This window comes from Rhea americana, unplaced genomic scaffold (assembly GCF_003343005.1).
Source record: "Rhea americana isolate MKP2758 unplaced genomic scaffold, rheAme1 scaffold_89, whole genome shotgun sequence".
Lineage (NCBI taxonomy): Eukaryota > Metazoa > Chordata > Aves > Rheiformes > Rheidae > Rhea > Rhea americana.
This window is the reverse complement of record NW_028187077.1, coordinates 1,632,161-1,658,824: the sequence shown is the minus strand read 5'-3', so window position 1 is coordinate 1,658,824 and position 26,664 is coordinate 1,632,161. Positions and strand designations below refer to the sequence as shown.

The 26,664-nt window shown below is 35.3% G+C and overlaps 1 protein-coding gene across 8 annotated transcripts in view; it reads left to right on the top strand.

The window, feature by feature from the left end:
* Window positions 1–26,664, top strand: part of BLTP1 (bridge-like lipid transfer protein family member 1) — a 121,122-nt gene that overhangs the window by 17,536 nt on the left and 76,922 nt on the right. For all 8 annotated transcript variants that reach the window (XM_085323888.1, XM_085323893.1, XM_085323889.1 and 5 more), the window contains exons 7-22: window positions 515–596; window positions 1,201–1,394; window positions 5,844–5,923; window positions 7,052–7,202; window positions 9,055–9,211; window positions 9,887–9,965; window positions 10,800–10,891; window positions 11,801–11,918; window positions 13,046–13,201; window positions 14,137–14,234; window positions 15,373–15,551; window positions 15,702–15,808; window positions 17,813–18,021; window positions 21,121–21,348; window positions 21,848–21,985; window positions 25,641–25,817. In XM_085323888.1, the coding sequence (XP_085180014.1) occupies window positions 515–596; window positions 1,201–1,394; window positions 5,844–5,923; window positions 7,052–7,202; window positions 9,055–9,211; window positions 9,887–9,965; window positions 10,800–10,891; window positions 11,801–11,918; window positions 13,046–13,201; window positions 14,137–14,234; window positions 15,373–15,551; window positions 15,702–15,808; window positions 17,813–18,021; window positions 21,121–21,348; window positions 21,848–21,985; window positions 25,641–25,817 (2,245 nt within the window). The remainder of the gene's footprint in view (window positions 1–514; window positions 597–1,200; window positions 1,395–5,843; window positions 5,924–7,051; window positions 7,203–9,054; window positions 9,212–9,886; window positions 9,966–10,799; window positions 10,892–11,800; window positions 11,919–13,045; window positions 13,202–14,136; window positions 14,235–15,372; window positions 15,552–15,701; window positions 15,809–17,812; window positions 18,022–21,120; window positions 21,349–21,847; window positions 21,986–25,640; window positions 25,818–26,664) is intronic.

The window sequence follows — 26,664 nt, the reverse complement described above, 5'->3', positions numbered from 1 at the left end:
TTGGTTTTGGTTAGGCCAGAATTACCTAGTGGACTGCTGCAGCATGATGTGGCAGCCCTGATTTTGTGTAARGGCTGTGCCACTGAGGCAGTCTCTTCATGTTGTGCTCTAACAGCCTGATAGGTCAGCACAGAACTTGAGCATTTTGGAAGGTTATGTCTTGAAGTGACAAATCCCACCAAAGACACGAAAGGACTGTTTTGGGGATATTTACAAGAGATCAAGATTCCCCCAAGGAAGATTTATTTCGTTATTGCTCTGTGTTAAACAAGGCMYAGTTGCTTTCTAACTGTGCCGGCTCACAATACACAAGCATCCAAGACTTAGCTGTATCTGCCTCCTGCTCTYTCAGCCTCTAGAGGACTCTGCAGTAGACTGCTGGCAGTTACCTTACAGGAGGGACTCCTGCAGGAAGGAACATTCCCCAAGAGCTGAAATYCTGTAGCAGAAAAGACTGGCTAGTTCTTCTGCAGAAAATGCAAAATAATAAAACCTTTTTTTTTTTCCCCTATAGTGTTAAGGTAAAGACAGAATCTCAAGACCCTTCTTCTTCATGGAGATCCCTTATTCCTGTAATTAAAGTCAATGTGAGCACGGTAAGTGAAAAGCCTCTGATAATGAATATCTTTAGCGGTATATACTTAAAAGTCAGTCTTACAATTAACTTGATTATACTTTCTTTTTGAATTTTTGTTTTCTTTCATGCTTTAAGAAAAAGTTCTGAGATATCCCCTCTTCTTATCCTGCTGTGTCCCCTGACCCAATCAGAATCCTGCTGATGATCATGGAAACATGCTAATACTTCTTTTTTTTCTTTTCTTTTCTTTTTTTTTTTGGAAATACCTTTGTCCTAGATTTGAAGTGATTTCAAGAATATCATCAACTAATTAAACTTGGCACTAGGTGTTATAAAAAAAAAGTTCTTTTGCTTCTCTGCATCTTTTATAAGGAATGTGTCCAAATATCCCTATTAAGTTAATGTTGCCTCACAAAAGCCAGGCAAACTGTTACTGTGGTCATAGGAGGTAAAATATTGAGAGCTTGAATGTGCAAGGTAAAATCTTTGTTATACGCAGATTATGGCCAGCATTTTTATTCAGTCTTTACTTGCATGTGGATGGTTAATCTGTATTATTATAGGTAAATTATAKAAGCAAAGCAGTGCATAATTGGAGTAATTGGGCTTTCTTTTTAATTTAGGGTCGCTTGGCATTTGGGAATCATTATCAGCCACAAACACTTTGTATTAATTTTGATGATGCTTTTTTGACGTATACCACAAAACCACCTTCAAGTCACCTTGATCAGTTTATGCACATTGTGAAGGGAAAATTGGAAAATGTTAGAGTCATGCTGGTTCCAAGTCCAAGATATGTTGGTCTTCAAAATGATGAGTAAGATACTTTATAATTTCATACTTTAAGAAAAACAAGAAAAGGATGTTGATTGTGTTTCAGTGATTTTATTTTTCTTACTGTGTTTAGATAGCTTGGCATTTTTACTCCTAAAGAAGTTTTAMATTTTGGATCTTTGAACCTATTTTATTTATGGAGAAAAGTGCTGTTTCTCAATCTTACCRTAGTTTTTCTGTGTGTTCTACTCTATGATTAATATCTTGCATTAAATTCTTCTTTTCCTTTGCTTGGATACTACAGCTGCACATAAGCTTTGACAACAATTTTTAAGGATAAATACAAGGCTTAAGGTGTTAACTTCTGTAGAGCTGATCTACATGTGGTTTGGAAAGTAGCCTTTAAAAAACTAAGGCAAAGCTGCACATGATAGAATTAAATGAATCAGTAATTTGTCTTCAAAGGTTAACCTATTGTATGTATTCTATTATTAATGTTATTGTATGTATTCTATTATTAATGTTATTAATGTTATTATTGTATGTATTAATGTATTCTATTCCTTGACCAGCCAGTGTTGTTCAGCTTTTAATAAACTGTGTGATAACAGTAAGTGAAATAAGGGATACTTTCATAAAGTGATTTGATATACTTTATCCAGCTAGATGTTCATGATGCGTGTTCTTGATTAACATTCTGGCTTGATGTGGTATGAAAATATAGCCAGAATTTTCTGCATGCCTGAGAGGTCAGGGTCCTTCTGAAGTATTTTCTTCARTGCTTAGTGTTATATATTCAACAGATCCTTCAGACAAAGCTGCTAAATTTCAGTCTTTTACAGTCTTTTTGTTTGCTCAATAAAGAATGTAAATAATGTAAAAATTGTATGTTTGAATTCATGTAAATTGATTACACCTATTCCTGTATTCCCTGAACAGCAATATCCAGAGAATGAATTGCAGTGTTTGGAARTAAACTGTACTGCATTTGTACCTGTATTGGCTTTGCATCAACCAAATACTGTCATCTGTAATAAGTGTGTATATGTTTTCAACTTTAGATACTACTTGGCATATAGGATCTCACTCTTAGAGCATGAYGACAGAGGAAGTTTGTCCAACTAATACTGGAAACAAACTAACAAGATTAAAACAAAATAGGATTAAGAAACTCGTAACTGCTAGCTTTTTCTCCTACTTCTGCAAAGTGTTTTCCTTTTATTCTGTCACTTTCCCTTTATTTCCTGATGGCTGAAGGACAGCATATGTGTAAAGAACATGTGTAGATGCAACAAATGAGCCAGTTACCTGAAAACTAGGGATGTTGGACTCTTTAGAGCCTGCCCTCTTGTGCGTCTTAGGTTGAAAAATTAAGCTGTGTCTTGCAGAAATTCCTGCAGGTGATGCATGTATAAAAACAGTGATGTAATTGATGAAATTTTTAACAGATTGACTAGTAAGTATAAATATCAAGAAACAACCTTGACAATTATCATACTTATTACAAACATTTATTACAAAAGTGATGTCATCATTTCATTCCAAAAAAGCAGATCAAAACAGAGGAAAAGTTTGGAGACTTGTGACTAAAACAGCAGGCTCAAAGTGGAAATTTAAGAGTAGACATCAAGTAGTACTTTTTGATGCTGATAATAAAGGATACCGAGATCATCTAACCTGTCCATAAAAATGGCTTGTGAAGGGGTTTCTAGCATCGAAGTCGCGTGAGGTATAGCTGTGTCTACTGAAGGGTGAAAGAGTTGGCTCGATGATCTCRTTAGGTAGCTTCCTCTCCTCTTTTCTGTTACTGTAGTTTCATTCACACTGTAAGCTGAGAGTGTGGCTAAAAAAAMCAGTTCTATCTCCTTTTTTGCATGACCATGCAGTAAACATTGACCATGCAGTTCATTGTTATTTAGGGGAAAAATAAATTGGTCTTAAATCTTAATTAGTTCCACACCTGGTTTCACCACCTGTGTGTTATCACCTAACCTATGACCATCCTGAGACTAGCATAAGGAAAGGTATTAGGAAAGAAAAAAAAATGATTTTTGGCTGCTATGCTATGTATGCTATGGCCTGTAATTTTTTCAATAGTGCAGAATAATGAACTGCTTCAGTCAGCTACTCTGTGTTTTCCTATTCTTTGTTGTAAAAAGAGACTCAAACTAAAGACAAGATGCAAAACATAAGAGAATGTTCATCGTATATGAAAGAATTGGAAAAACACACGGAACAGGCAAAAACCGTAAGTGTAATAAATTCAGACAGAGCAAAACAAGAGCAAGAGAGAGAGATTTTATTACTACTTGAATATGCAGATGTGGTAAACATACACTAAAAGAATTGAAGAAGAAAGACTGAGGAAGAAGTTTAACYACGATGTATTTTCCTGTCCATCTCTTCACTTCTATTTAGTGTAAGAACTTACAGCTTTTCTCCAGAAAATTGTCTGGAAGACAACTCCAGAAAGTCCCCAGAAATTGCAAAGATGAAGAGGATGACACAGCAATGACATTTGACAGGAGGATTTGGCCATCCCATCAGCCACTAAAGCTTTCCCGTGAATATTTCCCTCTTTTCCCACAGCTGCACTGCACTGTCCATACAGATTTGTTGGCTGCGAAGTTGTTTAAGCAAAATTGTCTGTGCTGAAGAAGAATTTATCTGAAAATAATTTTTGAAATAGTTTTRTTTTAAGCTCTGATCTAAAACATTCAGACTGTGTGAGTAAACAGTGTTAGGAAGGAAAAAATAAAGCACTATTAAATCTGACCTGTGCATTCATGCTATACAGTTACATTAATTTTTTAATAYAGTTTTGTCAGATGTATTGCTGTAGTCCTAGGCAAATGTACAGAGTSTTTCAAGAACTACTGTCTCTCTGTGCCAGAGTCTAGGAGTACCCTTCATGAAAAAAAGGATAATTATCCTCTACTTTTTAGAACGAAACACGTATTATGTAAAACAGAAGGGAGCAAAATTTGCCTTCATATGCTGGCCACCCAGTGCTGCAGCTGGCTGACGCTTGTGGTGAGATACTGAGCTGCTTAAATAACATGCGGACTTTGCCTGCCAAAATGTGCTCCACTGGGAGTATGGACGGACARTAGCAAATGATCGTTTTCGTTAGAGCAGTTACTGCCCTGGTGCTGAGATGTGCTGCTGGTTATGCAGTGAGCTTCTCTTCTGTGGCCGTAGAAAGCGGAAGGGCTTCCTTTAAGTCCCTGTTGATGGTACGCTCAGCTTGAGCGGCTGGAGTTGCTAGGGCACGTGCTGGGCTACGCCACAGGGTCCTTTTCAATCTACTACTGGCTTACGTGAGACTTGTGGAGTGCAGGTGGAGTAGACTTAGGTCTCTCCGTAAACTAATGTTTCTATAGGTCTATTTTTTTTTTTCCCCACTTCTATTCATGAACTGCTAAACGGATTTTTTTTCAGATCTTGCTTTATTTACATCTTCCTGGGGAGGCTGCTTCAATTCTAGACAGAAAAATAAAATGACTAGCAAAGTTAGGAGTGAGTAGACAGTATTTCATCTTCCACTGCTGCTGTTACTCTCAAAGTAAAATTTATTTTAAACATCCCACCCTGTTTGAAGAACTTCCTGTAGTACATGAACTCTGCATCTGCCGTCTTCCATATTTTCCAAGGTTGCCTGTATTTAAAATGAGGTGTGGTAAAATGGSCGTTATACTTGAGCAGATTGCAGTCTTGAACTATGCATTTTTGTCATTAGAATTTCTTTTTTTGTAAGTAGTGCAAACTTATAAAAGTAGCTGGCAAGTGAGAAGAATGTCTAATTTCTCCCCTTGCTGTGAAACTATAATGTAGATGTATTGTTATGTAAACTAAGGTATGGCAACAATGTGAAAAAAGAAACGTAGTATACTAATATCATAGTGTTAGTGTTTCATCTAGTGGTTTTACTATTTGGGTCCCTGTCTGTTATTAAGAAAGAACAGCAATTTTTTTTACTAATGGTCTAATTACGGAAGACTGCTTGTCCCTTGTGGTTCAGAGTGCTATTTTAGTACGAAAACAATTAGCAGGTAAAAGTGTGTGATATAGGACAAGGAGAAAGGAACTCTTCATGAAATGAGATGTTGAAAGTAAAATATCAGTAGTTGATTATGGATTATAACATGTGACAAATGTCCCTGTGCAAAGATGAATGTGTTACCTTAATGTTTGATTTTTTAATTAAATCTTTTAAGTTATTTTATGTAGGAATAATAACTATATAACAAGCAACTACATATGTATATTTTCTTCTTTTTTCAAATCAGGGTAGACATAGCCTAGCATTGGCAGTATTGTTGATATTGCCAAGGTTAATTATGTATTACTTGGAAGTCAGAAGTGAGCCTGACCTATGTAATCTCTTCTGTTATGCTTAACACATTCCATATAAAAGTGCTTGAATTCGTAGATTCATCTTAGTGCATCTTTTCTTAATCTTTCTCTTTGCACTTTTTTTTTTCCTATACAGACCACCGAGGCTGATGGGTGAAGGTTTTGTTGTAATGCAGTCCAATGATGTTGATATCTATTACTATATGGATGAACCAGGTATCTTCTGCTAAATAGAAAAATAATATTTTATAGGATTTGAGAGCTATTTATTTCATTGTCTGGATTTGCTAGACAATTTCTTTTTCTTTCATGCTGAAAAATAAAGGGAGCTTGGTCCATTTGAATCTCTAGACTGAAAGAGTATAATATTTTGGGGTCAATAAGAACATTCTTAAGTGCTGTTCAGTAAATCCAGCCTTCATTTTTTCTGCAAATGGAAAAAAAAAAAAAACAGTTTTCACTGAGAGAGAAGGGAGAGAGTTGATGTGTTCCATATTTAGTATCGATATGAAATTTTGAGCCATGTTCTTCTAGTGGTTGTAAGTTTTTTAGACTGGTTCATTATCTAGAGTCCTGGAGAATTCCGAGGGTGAAATGATATAACTATGTATGTTTATATCAGTGAGTTGTTTTATATAGGTGTAGGTGCTCTATCAGCATTGTCTTCTGTGAGTCTATATACAACGTGCAAGCAATTAATCTTGTATTTTGGTAATTATCCTTGAAACGAGTTATGTTTTTGGMTATAAACCTAAGTTTTACAGGTTTCTGAAAGTTTTTCTAAGTGAAAAAGTAGTCAATACTTTCTACTAGTTTTTTGGAAAGTGTATGTGATGTATGGATTTCTGAGCATCACAGGGTCTGCTTTCTTCGTTTTTGAATCTAGTGCATTATATTCCCACTTTATTTTACAGGAAGTTTTTTTAAGTCTGCAAAATTTTTGAATCTGAATCCTTTTTTGATTTTGCATTGTTTGTGGAGATTATGTTAATTTAATCTTATTTGTTACAAAACTTAGTTTGTAAATAGGACTCAGAGCTGAACATGGATGCATGAAAGCCTGTATTGACAGAAAGTAGACCTAACAGGTAGAACTGCTGTGTATGGCAGTGTTTTGCTGACATCAGTGGGCAGCACTTCGGAAAACCCCAAGGATTTTTGGCCATATTCTTGTCCTTCTCAAGGGAGTTTACATAGAATTGTGGCTTGATATTTACATATTACAGTATTCCCAAATAAAACTGACATTAGAATGCTTTAGCTCTGTTGTTCTTAGTAAGTATTTTTCATGCTAATTTGAAGCAACTTCCTTTGATAATCTGTTTATTATATTATGCAATGTAGGTCTTGTACCAGAGGAGACAGAGGAGAGCACTGATGGAGAAGCAAACAATGAAGACAGCAAATTACAGGATCTGCCGCCATGCTGGGGTTTGGACATTGTTTGTGGAAAAGGAACAGATTTCAATTACGGACCTTGGGCTGATAGGCAGAGGTATTATTATGATTTACATCTTCCGTTTTAATCTTAAATTTCTCATTGTTAAGAAAACATTCTGAAGTTTCCATGGTGTGTTTGCCCAGACTTGTAATTGGTAGGAGGCAAACCAGGAAGTCTAAAATAAAGAGTTTTGCCATGAGAGTTTAAGATTAGTAAATTCATCATTGTTTAATGTGTTGGCCTTCCAAAGTTAGGGCCACTCAGTGAATTTTTGTTCTTAATTTATAAATATTTTAATTAATATATTTAATTCCTATTTCTTAGTGAATGGAGTAGTTTTTTTAGTTATCAAGTATGTGTACCTAAGAGTATAATCTTTTACTTGTTTACTTTCTGACTATTGTTCTGAGTAGCTGACTTCTTTGGAGATGCGAATCCACTGTGTATTAAAGAGAAAATTTATAGACCTACAAATCTGGCTAGGAAAATAATGAGGAGAAATCATTTACCACTTGTGGGGAGAATCAACCACTTAATGCAGTCCCCAAAATACTCACTTTTTTAGGTATTTTAGTGACAAGTACTACGCCAGAACACAACTGTTGTACTTCAGAAGCAAAAGTGAGTTAACTACAGAGGGCTAACTAAGTATTTCTGTAGGATTATTTACAGAGTAAAGACTATTAAGTAAAAATGACATGATCAGTGCTTTCTCATTTTTCTCTTACTAGTTACTAGATACTTCTCTTGGCCTCCATTTATCCTCCTGTGAAATTGTTACGATTAACTGTCTCTTAGGAATGTGAGGATGGTGAACCAAGAGTAATCATTACATCTAACAGTATCTTAGAGTATTTAAAAGAAAATGCCAGTTTACAAAGCAGTGCTTTGCTGGGATCATCAAGTCAGTGAATCATGAATGATAATCTTAGTAGTACCAAGAAAGCTAACTCTGTGATGGTATGCTTTTTATAATTTTAAGTGACTAGATAAGAGACAATTTGGTGCTAGTGCGGAGTTTATAGAGGTCATAGGTTTATATATGGGAACACTCACCATGCTAGGGATAGAAGATAGGGTTTTGGAAAGTGTCTGAATGTTTTAGGAGCACAGATCTGTAGAAATTCTGTGGACTTTGTACTTTCAGTTCATATAAGCGCTTCTAGAAATATCAATCTGTAATATTCCATGTAACAAAATCTTAGGTTTCCACAGGTTGGTGTTAATAAATGTATGTATAATGATTTTTAACTTAAAAAAAAAATCTTTAAAGCAGCTACAGTGGTCAGATGCTGGGTGCTCAGAAACTCCTACCCCTCAAATACTCAAGTCCACCCTTTTGAGAACTATATAAGCTATGCTGTCCATACTCCATTGCTGTGGGTTCCCTTTCAAGTAGTAACATTGAGACTGAGTTTGCAGAAATACAGACCTCATTTCATTCTCATTCTGATGTGCTAAACAGTTTGTATTTTGTATATTTCTGGTCTTTACATCAATTATTTATACGCAAACTCAAGCACAGACAGCTGGCTTCCTATTATGTTCCTGTGGTAGACTGCAAACCGATGCTCAGGAAGAAGAAGAAAAATATAGTTTTGTCGCTTTCTGAACAAAAATATTTCTTTTTTAAATCACTTATAGATTGTTCTTTTATGACTCCTATTCAAAATCGTTTCTTATTGTTAGAATTTGGAGTCTGATTTCAATAATGAGTTGCAAATCTCCATGCTGTTGAAGACTGAAGATCTTAGGATTCTGAAAGTTTAAACAAATGTTCTTTCTTAGCCTATATGCTGGTTTCTAAAGACTTGGCAACACAGCTCACTGATAAATCATTAAGCGATAAATACATAAGTTTTTTTCCTTCTGTGAATAAAAGTATTTCTTTTTTCTCTTTCACTAGGGATTGCTTGTGGAAGTTTTTCTTCCCACCAGACTACCAAGTTATGAAAGTCTCAGAAATTGCACAGCCTGGGAAACCAAGACAGATCCTTGCTTTTGAACTGCGGATGAATATTATTGCAGATGCCACTATTGATTTGCTTTTTACCAAAAATAGGGTAAATAATGAAATCTTGTGTAGAAAACAGGTCGTTCCTGTTGTGATTACATTGGGCTTTTCGGTTGTGCATGTCTTCATATGTCTCAGGGATTCGTTACAGGACTATAGTTTTAAAAACTAAGAGACTGTTTTAATCTTTCAGGATTCTGGGTAAACCCTTAAAAGACAAATCCTGGCTGAAATGCATTAATATTTGCTGACTTATTTTAAGTTTCTTCTAAGCTACATCTTAAGCTGTGTCATCTCTTAGTCTTGGGAATAGGTAACCTGTTAAATTTCCTATGCAATCTTTCGTCAGGATGGAGCTTGCCATGATAAAGAGATAATTTCTTCTGATATTAGTGGGGAGAGATGAGTATATATGAGTTCTTTTTTTTTTCCCTGTTCATACTTTTAATAACAGAACACGGAGTGATTTCATTCTTCACCTGTTCTCTTCCTTTTTGTGATCTAGCAATCATGTATCATGCATCAGATATCTAGTATCATGGTGCATAGATCATTAGTAATTTTTCTGAAGGCAGACAAGGAATACTTCAGTTGTTGTATTCTTTAACACGGGAGTTTAGATGTGAATGATAACACTCAGAGGCATAAAATACACTCTGTGTTGAGAGCCTAGTCAAATAATGTTTGGACTTTTTCCCTCTCCCTCCCTCCTTTTGCAATATAGGAAACAAATGCTGTACATGTAAATGTTGGTGCAGGATCATATTTGGAAGTAAATATTCCCATGACAGTAGGTGAAAATGGTAAGTTAAGGCTAAACTTAATTTACTTTCTTAATGTTCTTCCTAAATGCTTATGTTAGTTCTTATGACTGAATATCTTGAAGGTTGGACTAAATGATCTCCAGAGGTCCCTTCCAAGCTTACTGATTCTATGATTCTATAAAGGAAGAATAACAATTTCCTTGTTCCTTTCACTACAAGATGTTAAAGCACTTACATATATAATTCAGTTACTTCCACATTTTACTTAGGTTTGGAAATGCACATTTAAATCTTGTAACTACTAAAAAGAGTTTAGTTTAACTGTGTGTATATTGAATCATATTACACATATTCCGTCAATTTAAAGCAGTAAGGTGTCATGGTGGGATTAATGTAGYAGGTTAACTCTAGAAATGTGTTGAGAAATGTTTAGCTTATAAAAACTAAATTCAGAGATAGTAGTGTATTTAATAAATAAAGAAACAACCCAAATCCCAAGGTGAAGCTGAGGTAAAGGTGAAGTATATTTCCTGTATTTACTCATGTTGTTGGCAGATATTGAAGCCCTTTGTTAGATTGTTCTTATTCTCTGGATTTTTTTTTCCTCTTTTTTGAGTTTTATTCTGCAGTTTAAGCCAAGATCTCCAGAGACTGGAGACTACTCTCTTTCCAGACACAGCAAGAAGATTTTGTCATCCTTCCTATATAACCTCTTCATTGACAAATAATAGGGGACAAAATTATCAGTACTAATTCTCACCCTGGTATTTTTGATTGTTAGTGGACTGCTGAAATCACTGGCAATGTTTATTAAAATATGTGTGCAAATCATGTTCTGAACAACTATGTTAATGCTTTGTTTTTGTCTGCTAGGCTACTCACCTACAATTAAAGGGCAACTTTTACATGTTGATGCCACCAGCAGTATGCAGTACAGGACTCTCTTAGAAGCAGAAATGCTAGCTGTAAGTTTGCATTAATGAGCACAAAGCTTCAATCTTAAAATGACTTTTATTTTAATAAAGAACATTTATTTGGCTGCATCACGGTTCTTTAGATTCTTACACAATGCATGAAGATTGTCTTTGAATGTATTGCACAGAACCTTAATATGTAAGGAACTTAGGTGTGCCTGTAACTACGCATGTCTAACTCCCAGTGACTTACGTAATGTGTATCCAAAGTTGTGTGTATTGTACGTGATGGGGGATTTGAGTGCTACTTACAAGTCTTGTCTAATTTATTTACTATATAACTATGTTGCTCATATAGATTTTACAGTAATAAATCATTACAATTGCTAGCTATGCTAGAGAATGTGTTGTGTGTGTGTATGTAAATATTGCTATGTACTTAAACTACCTGAAATAAATCTAACACTGTGATTTTTTTGTCTTAGTATTAGCAATGCATGAGCTGTAGATTTATTTTTTTCACTAGTAGTTAAATAGCATTACTAGTGAGAGACTTTCTTAATGTCTAATTTTTGAACATCTTCTGAGTGGTTGAAAATAATACATTCTAAGAGATATCATCTGCGGCATATTGTAAAAAGTGATGCTTTTAATAAAAAGCTTTGGATCATAAATTGCTTAGAGTAGCTACTGTAACAGATGGTAAATTTGTTAAGCAGTATCAGAAGTTCATAATATAACTTTCCAAATAGATGAATATACTAACACTTGACCTTCAGACACAAAAAGACAGAAAGAGAGAGATTAAATTATTAAGGAACTGGAGTGGCCTTCTGTTCATCCCAGCAGGAAAACAGTTTTAATTATTCAGCAGAGTACATGTGTGAACACTGCTGAGCTGCAGAGTCAAGCATTGTCATATTTTCAAGTAACTCTGATGCTTTAATATCTTGTTCACAGTTTCATATTAATGCCAGTTATCCCCGGATATGGAACATGCCACAGAAATGGCAATGTGAACTCGAAGTTTATAAAGCAACTTATCATTTTATCTTTGCTCAGAAAAGCTTCTTTACAGGTAACTACTAAAAAAGATTACTTGGTAAATATTTTTTTCTTTATGATTTCTTTTCCAATTTTGCAAAGGCAAAGCTTTGTTAATAAAAAGGCAGATACTGTGGTTTCACACTTAGGATAACAAATGGTCTCTGGAGGTGAAGTTCTGAATGTCTTTTTTATTGGCAATTACTGTGTAAGTACKTGATATTCTTGTATTTCAGTAGAGATGCTGAATATTTTTCTAACAGCCAAAACAAATTTGATCTGCAGTTATGTTAAAAAGATATTAAATTTCAAATGAATTTATTTTTACCAGAGTTACTGATTTGTTTAATAATTATGACCTAAGATATTGATTTCTCTGATGTCTCTCTCATTGGGCTGACTGATTCTCGGCTGTTCAGGCTTTAGCTTGTAGCAATGTTGCTAACAAATGTTTACCAAAAATAATCCATTTCCGTGGATTTTGGCTGTGTGGAAGAATACATGCATGCAATGCAGTACAGTGTGATGCAGCATCGCTAACCTGTTGCTGAATATTCCAGCTCCAGTAAATAGGAGGAGTGTAGCCACATAAATGTGGCACTGCCTGGGCTAATTAGCCCTGCTGGGAGGAATGATTAATTAGTGTAGGCACAGTGCCTTGCTAATAAAGTTATCCTCCTTGTGAGGCCTGAGAGATTACCTGCATAGTGCTGCAGTACGCACCATAGTCTACCAGTATATTTGGAGTTAATTTATGAGCTTCTACAGCAACACTGTGTTGCTGTATTAGATGTKGTGGTGGAAAACATTACGATGTACTCATTTCAGAGTAGAAGGATGGAAAAACAATGAAAAAAATTTGGAAATCCTATGTTTAGGTAACTTTGTTGCCCCTGATCACAACCAAACTCATAGAAAACATAATTAAAACTGTGATACTCCAATTTAAAAAGCAATAGAGAAATGGGAGGTGGGTTCACAGCAAGTAGTTGTGGAATGTCTGCCTGAGAAACTACTATTATGTATTGTTTTCCTCATTTTCATTTTCTGTAAAGGAACAAATGGTTAATATTTACAATTTATGAAAAGCTAGGTTAATTTAAAAGAAATCTCGTACTTGATTGTTATTAACTTGTCTTTTATTGCTTTATGTAATTTTAGATTTGATCCAAGACTGGTCCAGTGATAGTGCACCTGATATTTTTTCATTTGTTCCTTATATGTGGAACTTCAAAGTCATGTTTCATCAATTTGAGATGATTTGGGCAGCAAATCAACATAACTGGATTGACTGTTCTACCAAACAACAAGAAAATGGTGAGGTCATTTATTTTTTTTTCCTTTGGAAGAAGAATACACAAGTGACCAAACTTGTAAGACTTCTACCAAAAAACATGCATTCAGTGATAAATACCCACTTTTACCACCAGTGGTACACATAAGCCATCCAAAAACCACTGTAAATCCTAACCTGTTTTGTACAAGTGTATCCTTCTTCTGAGAAATGTAGCTCTAGATAATGTTTTAGCATTCATTTTTAAGGACCCTCTCTGAATCTTTGATTGAATATACTAGTTTGCAGACAGCAACCATCAGGTGTTCAGTTCTTCTGGTAAACTAAAGCTTAAACGTAGAAAAGGATTGTTTTAGAGTAGTGTTCAAAAATACCGTTTTAACTTTATATTATTAGAAATATCTGCTCTCTGTTCATTTCAGAATAGGAGATAACAGAGTAGACATAACTAAAAGATACATTTCAGGATGCCAGAACTTCATTATGTTTGGTTTGATGCCTACATATTTTAATGATATGCACTGTGCTAGAATCTAATCATTTCAATGTGAAGATCGTGGATTAAAAAATCATGTTAAGTCATGGACTTGTGTTAAGGTTTACTGTTTCATCAGAATCCTGAGGGACTCTCAACATGTGTTTTCTTGTTCAAAAACTGATGTGGAGCAATAAAGTCACGAGATATTAGCTGCAGGTTTTTTTCTGCCTGCTTGCAATTTAATTTTGCTAAGTACCGTGTCTTCCTCTAAAGGACAAACCAGGGGGAGTGAATAATTTCAGAATAATGAAGTATATACTCTGAATACACAGTGGTTAAAATGACAGTTTCCTTTGTCATGAGTTCCTGAATACATTTTCCTTAATTCTACCTATATATGTTTGATAATTTGCCTCAGAACAGATAAGGGAGAAATTTTGACAGATTTGTATGATTGTTTTTTTTCTTCTTCTCTTGCAGTTTATCTGGCAGCTTGTGGAGAAACATTAAACATTGTTTTCTCTCTGCCTTTCACTGACTTTGTTCCAACCACATGCAATACTAGATTCTCTTTAAGAGTAAGTAGCTTCCGTACCTTTTCTCCTTTTTCAGTCCCTCAAAGAAGAATACTCTTTCACTGTCTGTTTGTATAACTGTTCTTTAAGTAACTCAGGACTAAATGGTCTTCCTTGCTTTCATGAAGCATTCAATCATAGGCTGTTTTGATTTTATTATTTATATTTTATATGTAATATACAATGTATATATATTTATATACAAATAAAATACTATATATATAAAAAATACAACCACATTTTACATACATATATATATATATATGTATACATACATACACAAGYACAGTGTATATACATATACACATACATGAAAATATGTAAAAATATAGAAAAATATATATAAATGTATAAAACATATATTAAAAAWATATATATACTTTTTTTTTAACCATGTGTGTATGTATTCTTTCACTTAGAGTCTATTCCCATCTACTGACAGCATGAATATGCATTCATATTTAAAAGTACAAATTAATTCTGGGTTGAGTATCTCAAACCATTTTGGAAAGCCATCTTAGGTATTTTTAGGAGGTTCTGTAAAACAAATAATGGTGGTAGGGTGTTTTTAGCAAATGTAATATTCTTTGAAGGACTGCACTTTATCATCATCTCTAAAACAAACAGTGTATGGCTAGCAAAAAGCCCCAACCAGCCAATGAAACAATAAAACCCCAGACAAACTCCTACATATAAACATATATGATATTGGTAATTTAGTAGTAGAGAAAGCAATGGTTTATTAAAATWCATATGTATGAATATATGTATTTTACATATATATGAACTGTGGTTTAGTTGAGGTGTAGGGTAGTCTTGGGCTAGTCATTTAGCTTTTATATTAAAGCTTGAACTGCATTAGAGCAGAGGTACCTAAAAGCCATGCCCCTGTGTTTTATAGCTTGCTATGATGTGTTATGTGCAMGTTATTGAACTAGTAACTGTTAAGAATTTACAGAGCTCTTGGGTTTGTATTTGAAACTGGTGGGAGCTATAGTCAGCAGTCATGTGAAAATCTAGATTTCTTCCCTCACTTTGCTGTAAAGTGAAGATACTGGAACCTACGAGCACGTGAATGTTAGAAGCATTATGCCTAAAGTGAACGTAAATAAAATTTTCTGTGGTTGATGTTTGATTATAGGGAGAAGATGTTGATCTTCACTTGTATCTACCAGATTGCCATCCTAGTAAATATTCCCTTTTTATGTTGGTGAAAGATTGTCAGCCTAATAAAATAAGTCCTGAATCTTGTATTTCTGCTGAATGTCAAAGTGGTCAGAAAACAGGCAAACCCAAATGGAGGAACATTACCCAAGAAGAGTGAGTTTCATTGTGATATATATTTGTGTATTTATATTGACTCTTCATATTTTTATTTTGTTTGTGGAGAAAGCAACTTAAAATGTTAATAGAAAATATTCAATGGAACAATCGTACTTCTAACAAAAGTCTGATGTCTCTTTCTGCAAGGGCTGGCTGGGTTGAATGCTGGACAGTCCCAAGTGTTGTGTTTACAATTGACTACTCGTGGCACCCAATTTATCCGCAAAAGGCAGATGAACAGTTAAAACAGTCTTGTAAGTGGCACTTTTATTTTCTTATTTAGGATGTTTAATTTCAAAGCTGCTGTAACTTTGTTGGATCTGATTGCAAACTAGGAAAAATTAATTTTGAGCCAAATTATCAGTTCTTGTCAAACAGGATCTTTAATCGAAAGTGTTTTTAAAACAGACAATACCACTTCTGGTGCAAAACTTTGGAAAGTGCCCCAGTTCCCTGTGTATAAAGAGGATACTGTCTATAATTAATTTCTCCCTGTACTTGACAAAGTGGGTCTCTTAAATGAGTTGTTGCACAAAATAAAACACTGCTTAATATATTAAACATGAAGTACAACATTTTTGGCACTACTATATTACTTAGCATTTCTAAGCTTTTTCTCTTTAGATTTTGTGACAGTCTCGTGATTTTAGTGTATAAATACACTATATACATATGACAGCATTGTCTTGTCTTTTTAAATAGAAATGGAGCATTTCATTGTAGCTAGGACCATTAAAGTGAACCATGACGATCAGCTAAGACCTGTGGCCAAATGAAATAATTCATATATAYACGACTGGAAAAAAATTTTTTTTGAAGCTATATGATACTTAAACACAGGGACAAATGTAGGTTATAGTAACTGGAGCAGGAAGGGTATAGCAAGTTAACAGGGTTAGAGTCTTCCAGATTGAGATGGTGAAAGAAGAATCAATGAAGGAGAGGTAGTAGAAGAATAAACAGGACTAATTTGAATGGATCTCAATGCATAAGTGTTAGAAAACATGAGACTAGATAAGGATTTTTAGGTTTTAAGTTTGAACAGTTTAAAAAGGCTCAGACTTAAGAGGATGAAACAGAGTAAGAAAGATTCACCTTGGACGCGTTTAAATGTCCTTATGAGACTGTGGGTCAGTTTCTATGTCAAATTTGTATACTTCAAAATTTGGAAACATTTACTTGTAATCCTAGCAATTGAACCTGAATTTAAAACTTTGTATATGCGCAGATAATTTTCCATGCAAATTCTTTGCTGATTCTTTCRATGAATAATCCAGTATAGTCAAGCTCACTTCTACAGTTATTTTTAATCTCTGATGCTGACAAAGAGTGTGTGTTAGTGAGGGTGCTGTAGCATCTTTATTTCCTTTTGTGTCAGTTGATATGACTCTGTAAATCCCTAAGAAACAAATACGTTGCATAATGAGATGCAATTTCCAGATAAGTGGTCATCTCACTGTGTCACTTTGCAGATAAGAGTGCAAGTGCAGAATAAGCATTATAGACAATAATGGTAAATTAAAGACTTGAAAGATTTGGTGGCCACATGTGTGTATTCACTGTAGTTCCACATGTGCTAGTTCTTCTAGTTAAACTAGTACCTGGAATCTTACTCCATCTAGAACAATCATTTTGTGTTTTTCCCATAAAGTTTTTTACTTCTCAGCAATCACTTTACATACCAAAAGCACTTTCATTTATTCACTTCCTTCTCCTGGCCTTTCCTCACTTAAAAAGACAAAGCACTTTTATCCCCCCAACTCTAAATAAAAAGAAGGAATAGGTAAATAAGTTTTAATTTTGCTAGCTGTTCCATGACTGGAGTAATTGAATTGTCTGAGATGAAATTTTGGCCTACAGAGCCATTGGTTAGTTCAGAACAGATTTTTAATATAACCTTTCCAGTATTCCTGTTTATTTACCTTTGTTTATTTTGCAGCAGCTTTGTGGTTGTGGGAAATCTGCTATACTGCGATAAAAACATATCTTTGTTTAACTTGAAAAGCCAGATAAATAAATTGAAATATTTTTCGTAACTAGAGATTTTCTCTTGCATAATCCATATTTACTAAAATACTTCAGACCTCACTCCTCATAGTTACTGGATGTGAAAAACCTGTTCTATATTTTAGAAGTGTTACCATAATTACAAAATCCATATTAGAATGCCACAGATAGTTTTAGATTTAACATATTTGTATTTGCAGAATTTTGTCTATCAGAAGCCTAACTGATTTCCTTTTTCGTTCACTTCCAAGTGTCAGAAATGGAAGAAACAATGTTATCTGTGCTAAGGCCATCGCAGAAAACAGCCGACAGTGTCATCTCATCTCCCACCGCTTCAACACGCCTTCCCATTGATCCCTCAGAGCTGCCCCCTGACAAGCTCCACGTGGAACTTGAACTCTCCCCGGATTCTCAAATAACCCTGTATGGACCCCTGCTGAAAGCCTTTCTGTGTGTAAAGGTAGGAATAAGAACCCAACTTGTTAAATCTATGGATGGCCCTATATAGGAAAGGGAAGCAGTTAGTTTGAAGCAGAAAATTAGAATTCAGTATGCAGGGGATATGAATTTAGATGAAAGGTTTTTGTAAGACTAATTTGAAATGACTTCATTTGGTAATGTGATATAGCTGGGATGAATTCAGTTGGCAGAGGCTCATGAGAAGGCTTATAATATGTATGTAGAAGCCTGTATCAACATAATTTTCCTTTCAAGAAGGAGTATATATTCCTGTCTTCATGTACAGAAAACTTCTTTGGCTTTTGCAGACTTTCAGGGCTTCTTTGTAAATTAACAGTAGCTATTAAAAAAAAAAAGAGGTATGACTGGTGCTTATGTTAACAACCACTATTATGCAAAAGTGTAGCAGAATCCTTACTGTCGGTGCATCTTTAAGTTCTGCAGTGTCCTGATTTTTTTTTTAATCCTCTGTGTTTTGATTTAATGAAATTTCTGGAATTCCGAAGAGCATAGGGAGGAATAGAGAAGGATGTAAGGATAAACTTCATTTAAAAAGTTTCTTCAATGGATATATAAAATTATTTTTCATCCTTTCATCTTTTTCTTGATGTCAAGCTTTAATACTTTAAAATTGTTGTATATATTCCTTATCTCCCATTCTCTTCCATTACTGATCTTCAGGGGTGGAGAGAAGGTGAGAAACAATTTATTCCTCTGCCCCAGCAGAAGGAAAGGTGATTAATCTTGTCACTTTGATTTGGCTAACAAGGAAATATTTTTTTTTTTTAAGGTCTGCTTCAATCTAGGAGGTCTAGGCTAAAATAGCATTTCTGGAGGCTTTCATTGTGGTTCAGAGGATGAGGAATTGTCTAAGGCAGGTGATCACTGTCAGGACCCACACTGAAACAGTAATTTTTAACAGTTTACTTAAAGACATTGCACATACACAGAGAATAGCAGAAAATGTTAAGTTTTTGTATGGTATAGGATTTTGCAAATACACCCTTTTTATGTTGCCATTAAAATAAGAATGAAAAAAAATTAGGCTAGTGTGAGATATCGTGAAAATCTTTCGTTTCCTTTGATATGTCCCATAGTTGCACCCATGTTTGGCATAATGTTAATGAATTCTTTATTGAGTTTTTTTTCCCAGCCCATAAATTCATGCAGTGGTTCTGTCTTTCTGTAACAATTTCCTCCTTCCTCAGCACCCCTTTTCTCCTGGCGGTATATATAGACAGTGCTATGTTAGAGCCCTTGTTTCTATGACACTTAAATTTTTGACCATAGGTGCAGATTTCTCAGGTTAAAACGAGCTTTTATCTTCTAAGACTCAAGAGAAAATTTAGATGAATAATTCTTTTTCCGGAAGAAAAAGTGTTTGTTTTAATGTTTTTGTCACTTGAATTTACATATTTTTTTCTTTCCCCTAGCTGTACTGACAGCATCTGTTACCTATTAGATTTCTGGTTTTGTTACGTTTGTTTTCCTGCCTAGTGGCTAGATAGACTTCATCTTTTTTTATGCGTGTGGGAGAGACTCCTCCCCACATGCATGTGCGCTGTTCGTGAAATTTTATTAAGCTTTTTTGTCCTTGGGGGCAGTTTTTCCGATGTAACGCTCTGCTTCTTACTGGAGGCTTTACGGACCGCGAAGGGGCGAGCATGGGTGCCAGGGTGCCCTGCGAAAGGTGCGAGCAGTAAGCTGGCCGCCTGCTTAGCACCATCTGCTGGCACCTGGCCGATTTCCAGCAGCACCGAGCCCCCCACTTTGCCCTTTGCTGGAAGCAGAGCATGTGAGCTGTGCTTAACTTTTGAGGGATTTTGTTATGACCCTCAAACGGTACTTGGTTCATACACAGCATGATAACACTGAAAATACTTTAGAGGCACAATTTGTGATAGAAAAGTTACATGTCCAAAGGAGTCGTTTCAAGTCTGATGATGGACCTGCCTTTTCTACAGAGTTTTTTCAAGGGCTGGAATACTTTGAAATCACTTTATTGTGTTGTATGCTTCCTCTTTGCTTGCTCTGAGGACTTGCACTTAGACAAGAATGAAAATGAAGGCAAATGAGACTTAGAAAGGAAAGAGGGGAGCAGTAAACTTCAAGCCTATTTGTTTGATCTTCAGTCTAGTACTCATTGTCCATGTCCTAGAAATCATCATTGGAGTTTATAGTAGGTGGAGCATTTCTGTCATTATGGGAAGCTGGGGCACTACGTTACTCTCTGTGAATGAACGAGGGAGCAGCACTGGTGTCTGTGTCAAACCTCCTTTGGTTAGAAAGGTTTTTGCTCCAAYCCTTCTAATGCCGTATTAACGCTAAAATATAATTTGTTAGAACTTGCATCATCCGGAAAATTCTTCTTGAGAGTCTTAATTTGTTCGTTAATTTTATTATTATATAGGTGTAACCTTTCTTGGGGGAGGGGATGATCTGCTGGGGGAAAATGACCAAGTATGAGAAATCTGATTCTGATGCACTTTGTGTAAAACACTGTAAGTGGATTTTTTAATGATAGATTTTTTTGCTTCCCAGTAGAATTTGACAAAGTTTTTTGGTCTTGGATACCTGAGTGAGAGTTGGCTTAGAAACAAAGTTGGATTTCAGATCCAAGGGGAAATGTTTATGAATGAGTATTTTAGAAGAACGTTTAAGGCTCTTAAATCTTCTGATAAGTCTCAGAAGAGTGCATGAAAGATGGTGTTCTGCATTCATTCCAAGTTATCTATCTTTTATCTTCCAAGTTACCTTTTAAAGAGACAAAGTCTCTTTAAAAACATGAATAGTAGTGTTTCAGAATAGTTATTTGTACTGCATATGTCTAGAATATGGTTACTTTGAGAACTTTTGAAAGCCYCTCTCCTGCAAAGCACATGACCTAAATTTGCGCTTAAATTATACATGTAATAAAAAAGGACCTTTCTTTCATAAAAAGAAAAACTACGTATGTTTCTTCACCTGTAATTATATCTTTACTGCTTATTTTCTGGGAGACTAACTTTACAGAAAAACTCTGGATTTGTATTTCATTTTATTGCCTGTGTATTTTTATTTTGTTTTCCATGTGATAATAGCAAATAATTTCTTTTCTCAGGAAAATTATTTTGGAGAAGATGACATGTACACTGATTTTGAAGAAGTTATTTCAAGTCCTGTTTTGTCACTGTCGACATCTTCAAGCTCTGGATGGACAGCTGTTGGAGTGGAAAATGACAAAAAAGAAAATGAAAGTTCAGTCAAGCCAGTTCACCCTCTTACTTTGCGTCCGTGGGATATTACTGTGCTTGTTAATTTGTACAAAGTGCATGGACGATTACCAGTTGTAAGTGCCTTGGAATCTTAAAATATTTTGCTTCATTTAACTTTTCTGTTGTAGAACCTGGAGTTAAATTTCATTTCTTGCAGCTGTTAAGGGAAGCTTGCAGTGTTAGGGAAGATGCTCTCTAAACTGAGAGTATACTTTTCAGTGAAATTTTGGCCATCTGAAACAATTTGAGACAAAATTAGTTTATCTGGAAGACAGAACTGGACTTTTTTTGTATGATTTTATTCAACGAACTTGATTTTGTGTGATCAGTACATGATTTCTCTGATAATTAGCAGAGCTGCCTTCTGATGTTGCATTCTGCATTAGCAGCAACTACAACATATGGGTTCACCCAAATGAGTTTGAATTGCGGTTTGTGTGGTTATGTCAGAAGGATTTTGAAGTTGCACAAACTTCTTAAGAAGAAGTGGAGGAAAAGTAGCATACTTACCACTTAAACCTTTGCTTCTAATCTGAGAATTTCAACAGTGGATGTGTTTGATTTTTATTTTAGCACTGCAGTCCAGATGGACCTGAATGTCCTACAGCCTTCTTGGAAAGGTTGTGTTTTGAGATGAAGAAGGGATTTAGGGAAACAATGCTTCAACTTGTACTGTCTCCAGTGAATTTATTTCTGAATGACAGCTATCAGGTAATAAGTTGATTTTTGTTTGYATATTGGGGAAGCTGTGATGATCATAAAACTGAATTCTGTTTTGATCAGAACTTTCCTGTTGCACACACAGAAGATTTATTAAGGATCATGAATTGCAAGAAGCATTGAAGAAAATTTTGATGCATCCTTTTTTTAATCTCTATTTCTCACCATCTTGCATTTCTAGAGAAAGTGCATAGGATAGAAGATTGTATTTTCTTAAATTTTCTTTAAACCTTTCTGGGGAAGATGCTCTCAGGAAGTCAGAGTAGTAGTCAGATTGGTCTTAGAACTATTGAGTAAATTTTAAAAACATTTTTAAAAGATCTCAACATGTCTGATCACATCTAAATTTTGTRCAATGGCTGGAAGACAACTAAAGATGTTTCACTTTTTTGAAGTATATTTTTTATAGCTACACAGGCTAGTAAATAAAACAACTGCATCTTTTTGCACAGTTTATGTGACTTTTATTGGCATAAATTGCACAGCTTGGTCTGTATCTTATAGTTGATACTGTTACTGCCAGTGATCTTCCTCACTTCTTGGAGAGTGGGGATAGCTGGGAGTCATGAGCCATACTTTGGAAATAACTAATGAGACAAAGATGGGTACTGTTATTTGTAGCTTGTCAGCTAGCTGTGTACTACTTTGCTCTAATTAGTAAGCTTACAGAAATTGCATGTATGGATGAATTAGCTCAGTGAGAGTTTTGGACTGAAGTTTGTTGACACAAGGAATGACTCGTAAGCAGTCGGAGCTGTTATTTTGCTTAAGCACACACTGGTTATATTAAGAGTATTACAATACTCAGTCTGTGTCTTTCAGATTATTTTCAGTCCCTGTATTCGGATTATGTTGCTGTCAATGACATAGAATGTAAATTCTGTGTCAGTTCATGCACTTCCTAGTCTTTTGAGCTGGACTATTGTATATAGATGAAGATGCGTATCTATTTCATTCCTTTTTGTGAGCAAGGTAATGAAAGGAGAGTTGATCAATGCTTGTTTAAACTTCCAAATTTGGACCCAGTCCCGTAGGCACAAAAATACTTTAAATATAACAACTGGTTACAGACTGGCTAAAAGAGACTATAAATGAAAGGGAAGAAATAATAAACTTGATGGCAAAAAGTTAAATGATATCCTTGGAGGTTGAATGTTAGCCCTCACATTTTTGAGATATTACCTTATTAGCCTCTAGTTGGTAAATAATAAATCCCTGATTACAATGCGGAACTTAAACACATTTATTTTGGTTGCAACTCTGCAGTTATCTGTAGTAATAATCTTAAAAAATTGATGATATGAAGTRACAGGAATTGCAAGTGAATAATCTTTCTAGGAATAATAGAACCATTCTTTGAGAGAGTTGACAGAAATGGATGAAACAGTAGCATGTTGGCAGACGCAATTCAGTTTATTTCTAAGCTTTTGTCAGGAGTTGGGTATATGTTTGTTGTGTAGGGCTTGTTTTTCATTTGGATGAGGTTGTCAGCAGGTGCAATGTAAGTCAATGAGAATTATGGTTTGAACATATAGATCATTATGTAGTGAAAAATTACTTGTTAAGAATTTACCATTTGGATATCCATGTCTGCTGGAAGGCTTTTTGTATTTTCTGTTTATCCTATGAGGGCTTCACGCTTTTGAATGGCTGCTTATTTAAGAATATCATGTTCTGTGTATAAGGCACTTAAGGGTTGTTCAAGCCTATAAGTTAATTACTGTGTTGTAGCATGTATATAGAAGGAAGTAGAAATGAGGTTGAAGGCATAACCTTGTTTTTGGGGGCTTTATTTTTAAAGATGTAATTTCAAAGCCGTGAGACTTTTATCATGGAGTTTTTTCATGATATTCTTATTAATTTGTATACAATATAAATGTATGTGTGCATGTATGTATCTGTAATGTTATAGACTACACATGGTGTATTTATCTATACCTATCTGTATATATAAACTTAGGTTGTATTCCTATTATTCTGTCTCAGATTCCCTGAAAGCAGGGGGAGCGTTGAATAAAAAGRGCAAAACATTCTACCTCTTTTCAGAACAAAAATTAGTAAAAGCAGAATTAGTTCCAGCTAGTGGATGTCAGCTGCGATAGATCTCGGCCCGCAGCCTGTTTCTTTCTGTTTTTTCCTGCTCCTGCCTCAAGTTGGAGTGTTTAGCCGTCAGCACGCTCTGCAGCTTCTTCTGTGCGACGTGTTCCCTTACGAGCTCCTGCTCCCTCTCTCCTTGTTGAGGCGAGAGCTGCCTTCATTTCCCTGCCTCTCTTGCTGTTCTTGGGAGATGCACTTGTTATTTTGAGGAAAGCCAGAAATTAAGCATAAGCAGAGATGGGTCTTTATCTTTCCTAACATTATATTTACAGTCTGGAATGTGTAAGTGACTGGCTGTGTAAAATACAATGGTAATAGAGTATTTGTGTGAATTACTACATGACTTCTTTTTGTTCTTCTAACACACACACGTATATATATTTTTATGTATATATACATATATAGGTTAAGAAGATAAATATGCGGGGTATCGTGTTTATAAAATATTGCCAAGAAAACTTGTGTGTGTTAATAATACCTAGTGTTCCACTGTGAATGTCATTCTTACCATTTAATATTGCAAAACATTCATACTTTGATACAAAAATGTTATTTTTACCCTTTATTCCTGTTTTGTATCTTTAAAATGCTGCTTGATACTTCACAGTTGAACCTCAAGTGTAAAGTTCTCAGTACCAATGCACAGGGAACAGGAGTTGTTCCTCCGTGTGCAGATCTAGCAAGCGTTGTTGCTTGGTGCTCCTAATTCCAATTTTGTTGCTATTTTTTGCATAGCTTCTAAGTGTTAGCAATAAAGAAAAGAGTAAGGTGTGTTTCTTTTTCAAGAAACGGCTCCAAAGGGTTTGCTGACAGCGGAGAACAGAATCTGGGCAAGATACCATACTGAGAAACTGAATGAAAGAAAAAATTGTGTGTTCTTTTTTTATTTTGGTTTTTGTTTTTTTACACTTACTAGCTTTAAACCTTTCTTYTCCTGTAGTCATGAACCTGTAGTGTATCTTTTCAGCTTTTTCCCTGGCTGGTGCAATTATAGTAATCTGAAAAGTTTTACATCCAAATGTTCATATCTGTAAGCAAGTAGCTTTGCGTTAGATAGCCAAGAGATACGTTATTGGAAAGTGCAATCTAGAGGATAGTCTCTGGTTTATTTATTTATTTTTATAATGTGCAAGCTTTGTAATAGTAGCAAACCTTCACAAGTCCGGGCCTTTATGTTGTTGATCTGTTCCAKCATTAAACATGCTTTTGTAGTTTTTAAAATATATTTTATTGTAGTAACATTTTACAGATAATTATCTATGATGTCACTATTTGTAGATAACCAAGAGAAGGTAGCTGATGATGGTTGCTAACCTACTTGATTAAACCTTTTTTTTGGCTTGGGTTAGATAAACTTCCCCTATAAGATTTGTGCATATATTGTTGCACTTGTAATGCTGAGAACTCTTGGGACTGTCTAACTGTATGGAAGATAGCAGAATTTAAAAGGTGAAGAAAAATGGATACAAATCTTCTCTGACAACAGATTTTGCACTTTCTGTTGATACGTTTTTATGAACAGTCATCTTAACTTGTTTATCCTTAACAGCGGCCTGCAGTGGATGAAGTTCTTAGAGAGGGCCACATCAGCCTGTCAGGCTTGCAGCTGCGCGCTCACGCAATGTTTTCAGCAGAAGGCCTGCCTCTTGGAAGTGACACTTTAGAATATGCATGGCTGATTGATGTGCAGGCTGGAAGTCTTATGGCCAAAGTTACAGCACCGCAGGTACCTTCTAGAAACTGTTCAATACAAAATACTACCTTTCTTCTTTCCTGTAAAGCTGGCGTAGCAATGATTTTAGAAAATGTGTGGTATCAACTGAATTAGGTGTATCTGTACCGTAAGTAATATCAAGCTTATAGTTTGAAAATCTAACCATTGGAAGTCTAGCCATTTCTATAAATGGATAGGAAATGCCGAATAGGATTAATCTGACATTCATCTTGAATCTAGATAGGACAGGGTGTCTAATGTTGTATGAGAATTTGAAAGGCTGATGGTTAAAGAGCATGAGCAGGTCAGTAGCAGATCCTCCTGTCACTATATGCAAAAAGCGTGTTTGTTGCATCTTTGTGTGTTAATATACTTACGTACTGATTAGAAGGGTAACCACAGTAGCTACATGCACTTCAGGTGGTTTAATTGCAGAGTAAATAATACTTCTCTGTAAGTAGATGAGGTGGTTTTGGACTCTACGGCCATAAGTTAGCCGGCATTGGGAAGACGAGGATTGAAATCCTATTCAAAAGGTTTAAATGTGAGATGGGTCAAGTTGTCTGTGACTTGCTCTGAGGTTAGTATTACTCATGATGATGAATTTTAGAGATGGAGGTTCATTACATCTACTTGATAAATTTCTTAGAAGGACAAATGAAATACCTAGTTTTGATCACACAGGCTGAAAGACAATTTGTTACCACGCAGATTTAAGTTTCTCAATGATGTACAGGCACTTACTTGAAAGGATGCTGCCAACTACAGAGGTATCAAGTAGAGCATATGGCAAGAATTTAGCCATATGCCAATGAAGTTCTGGCTTTCCACAGAAAGCTGTGGACAAAGCGGTGTTTTA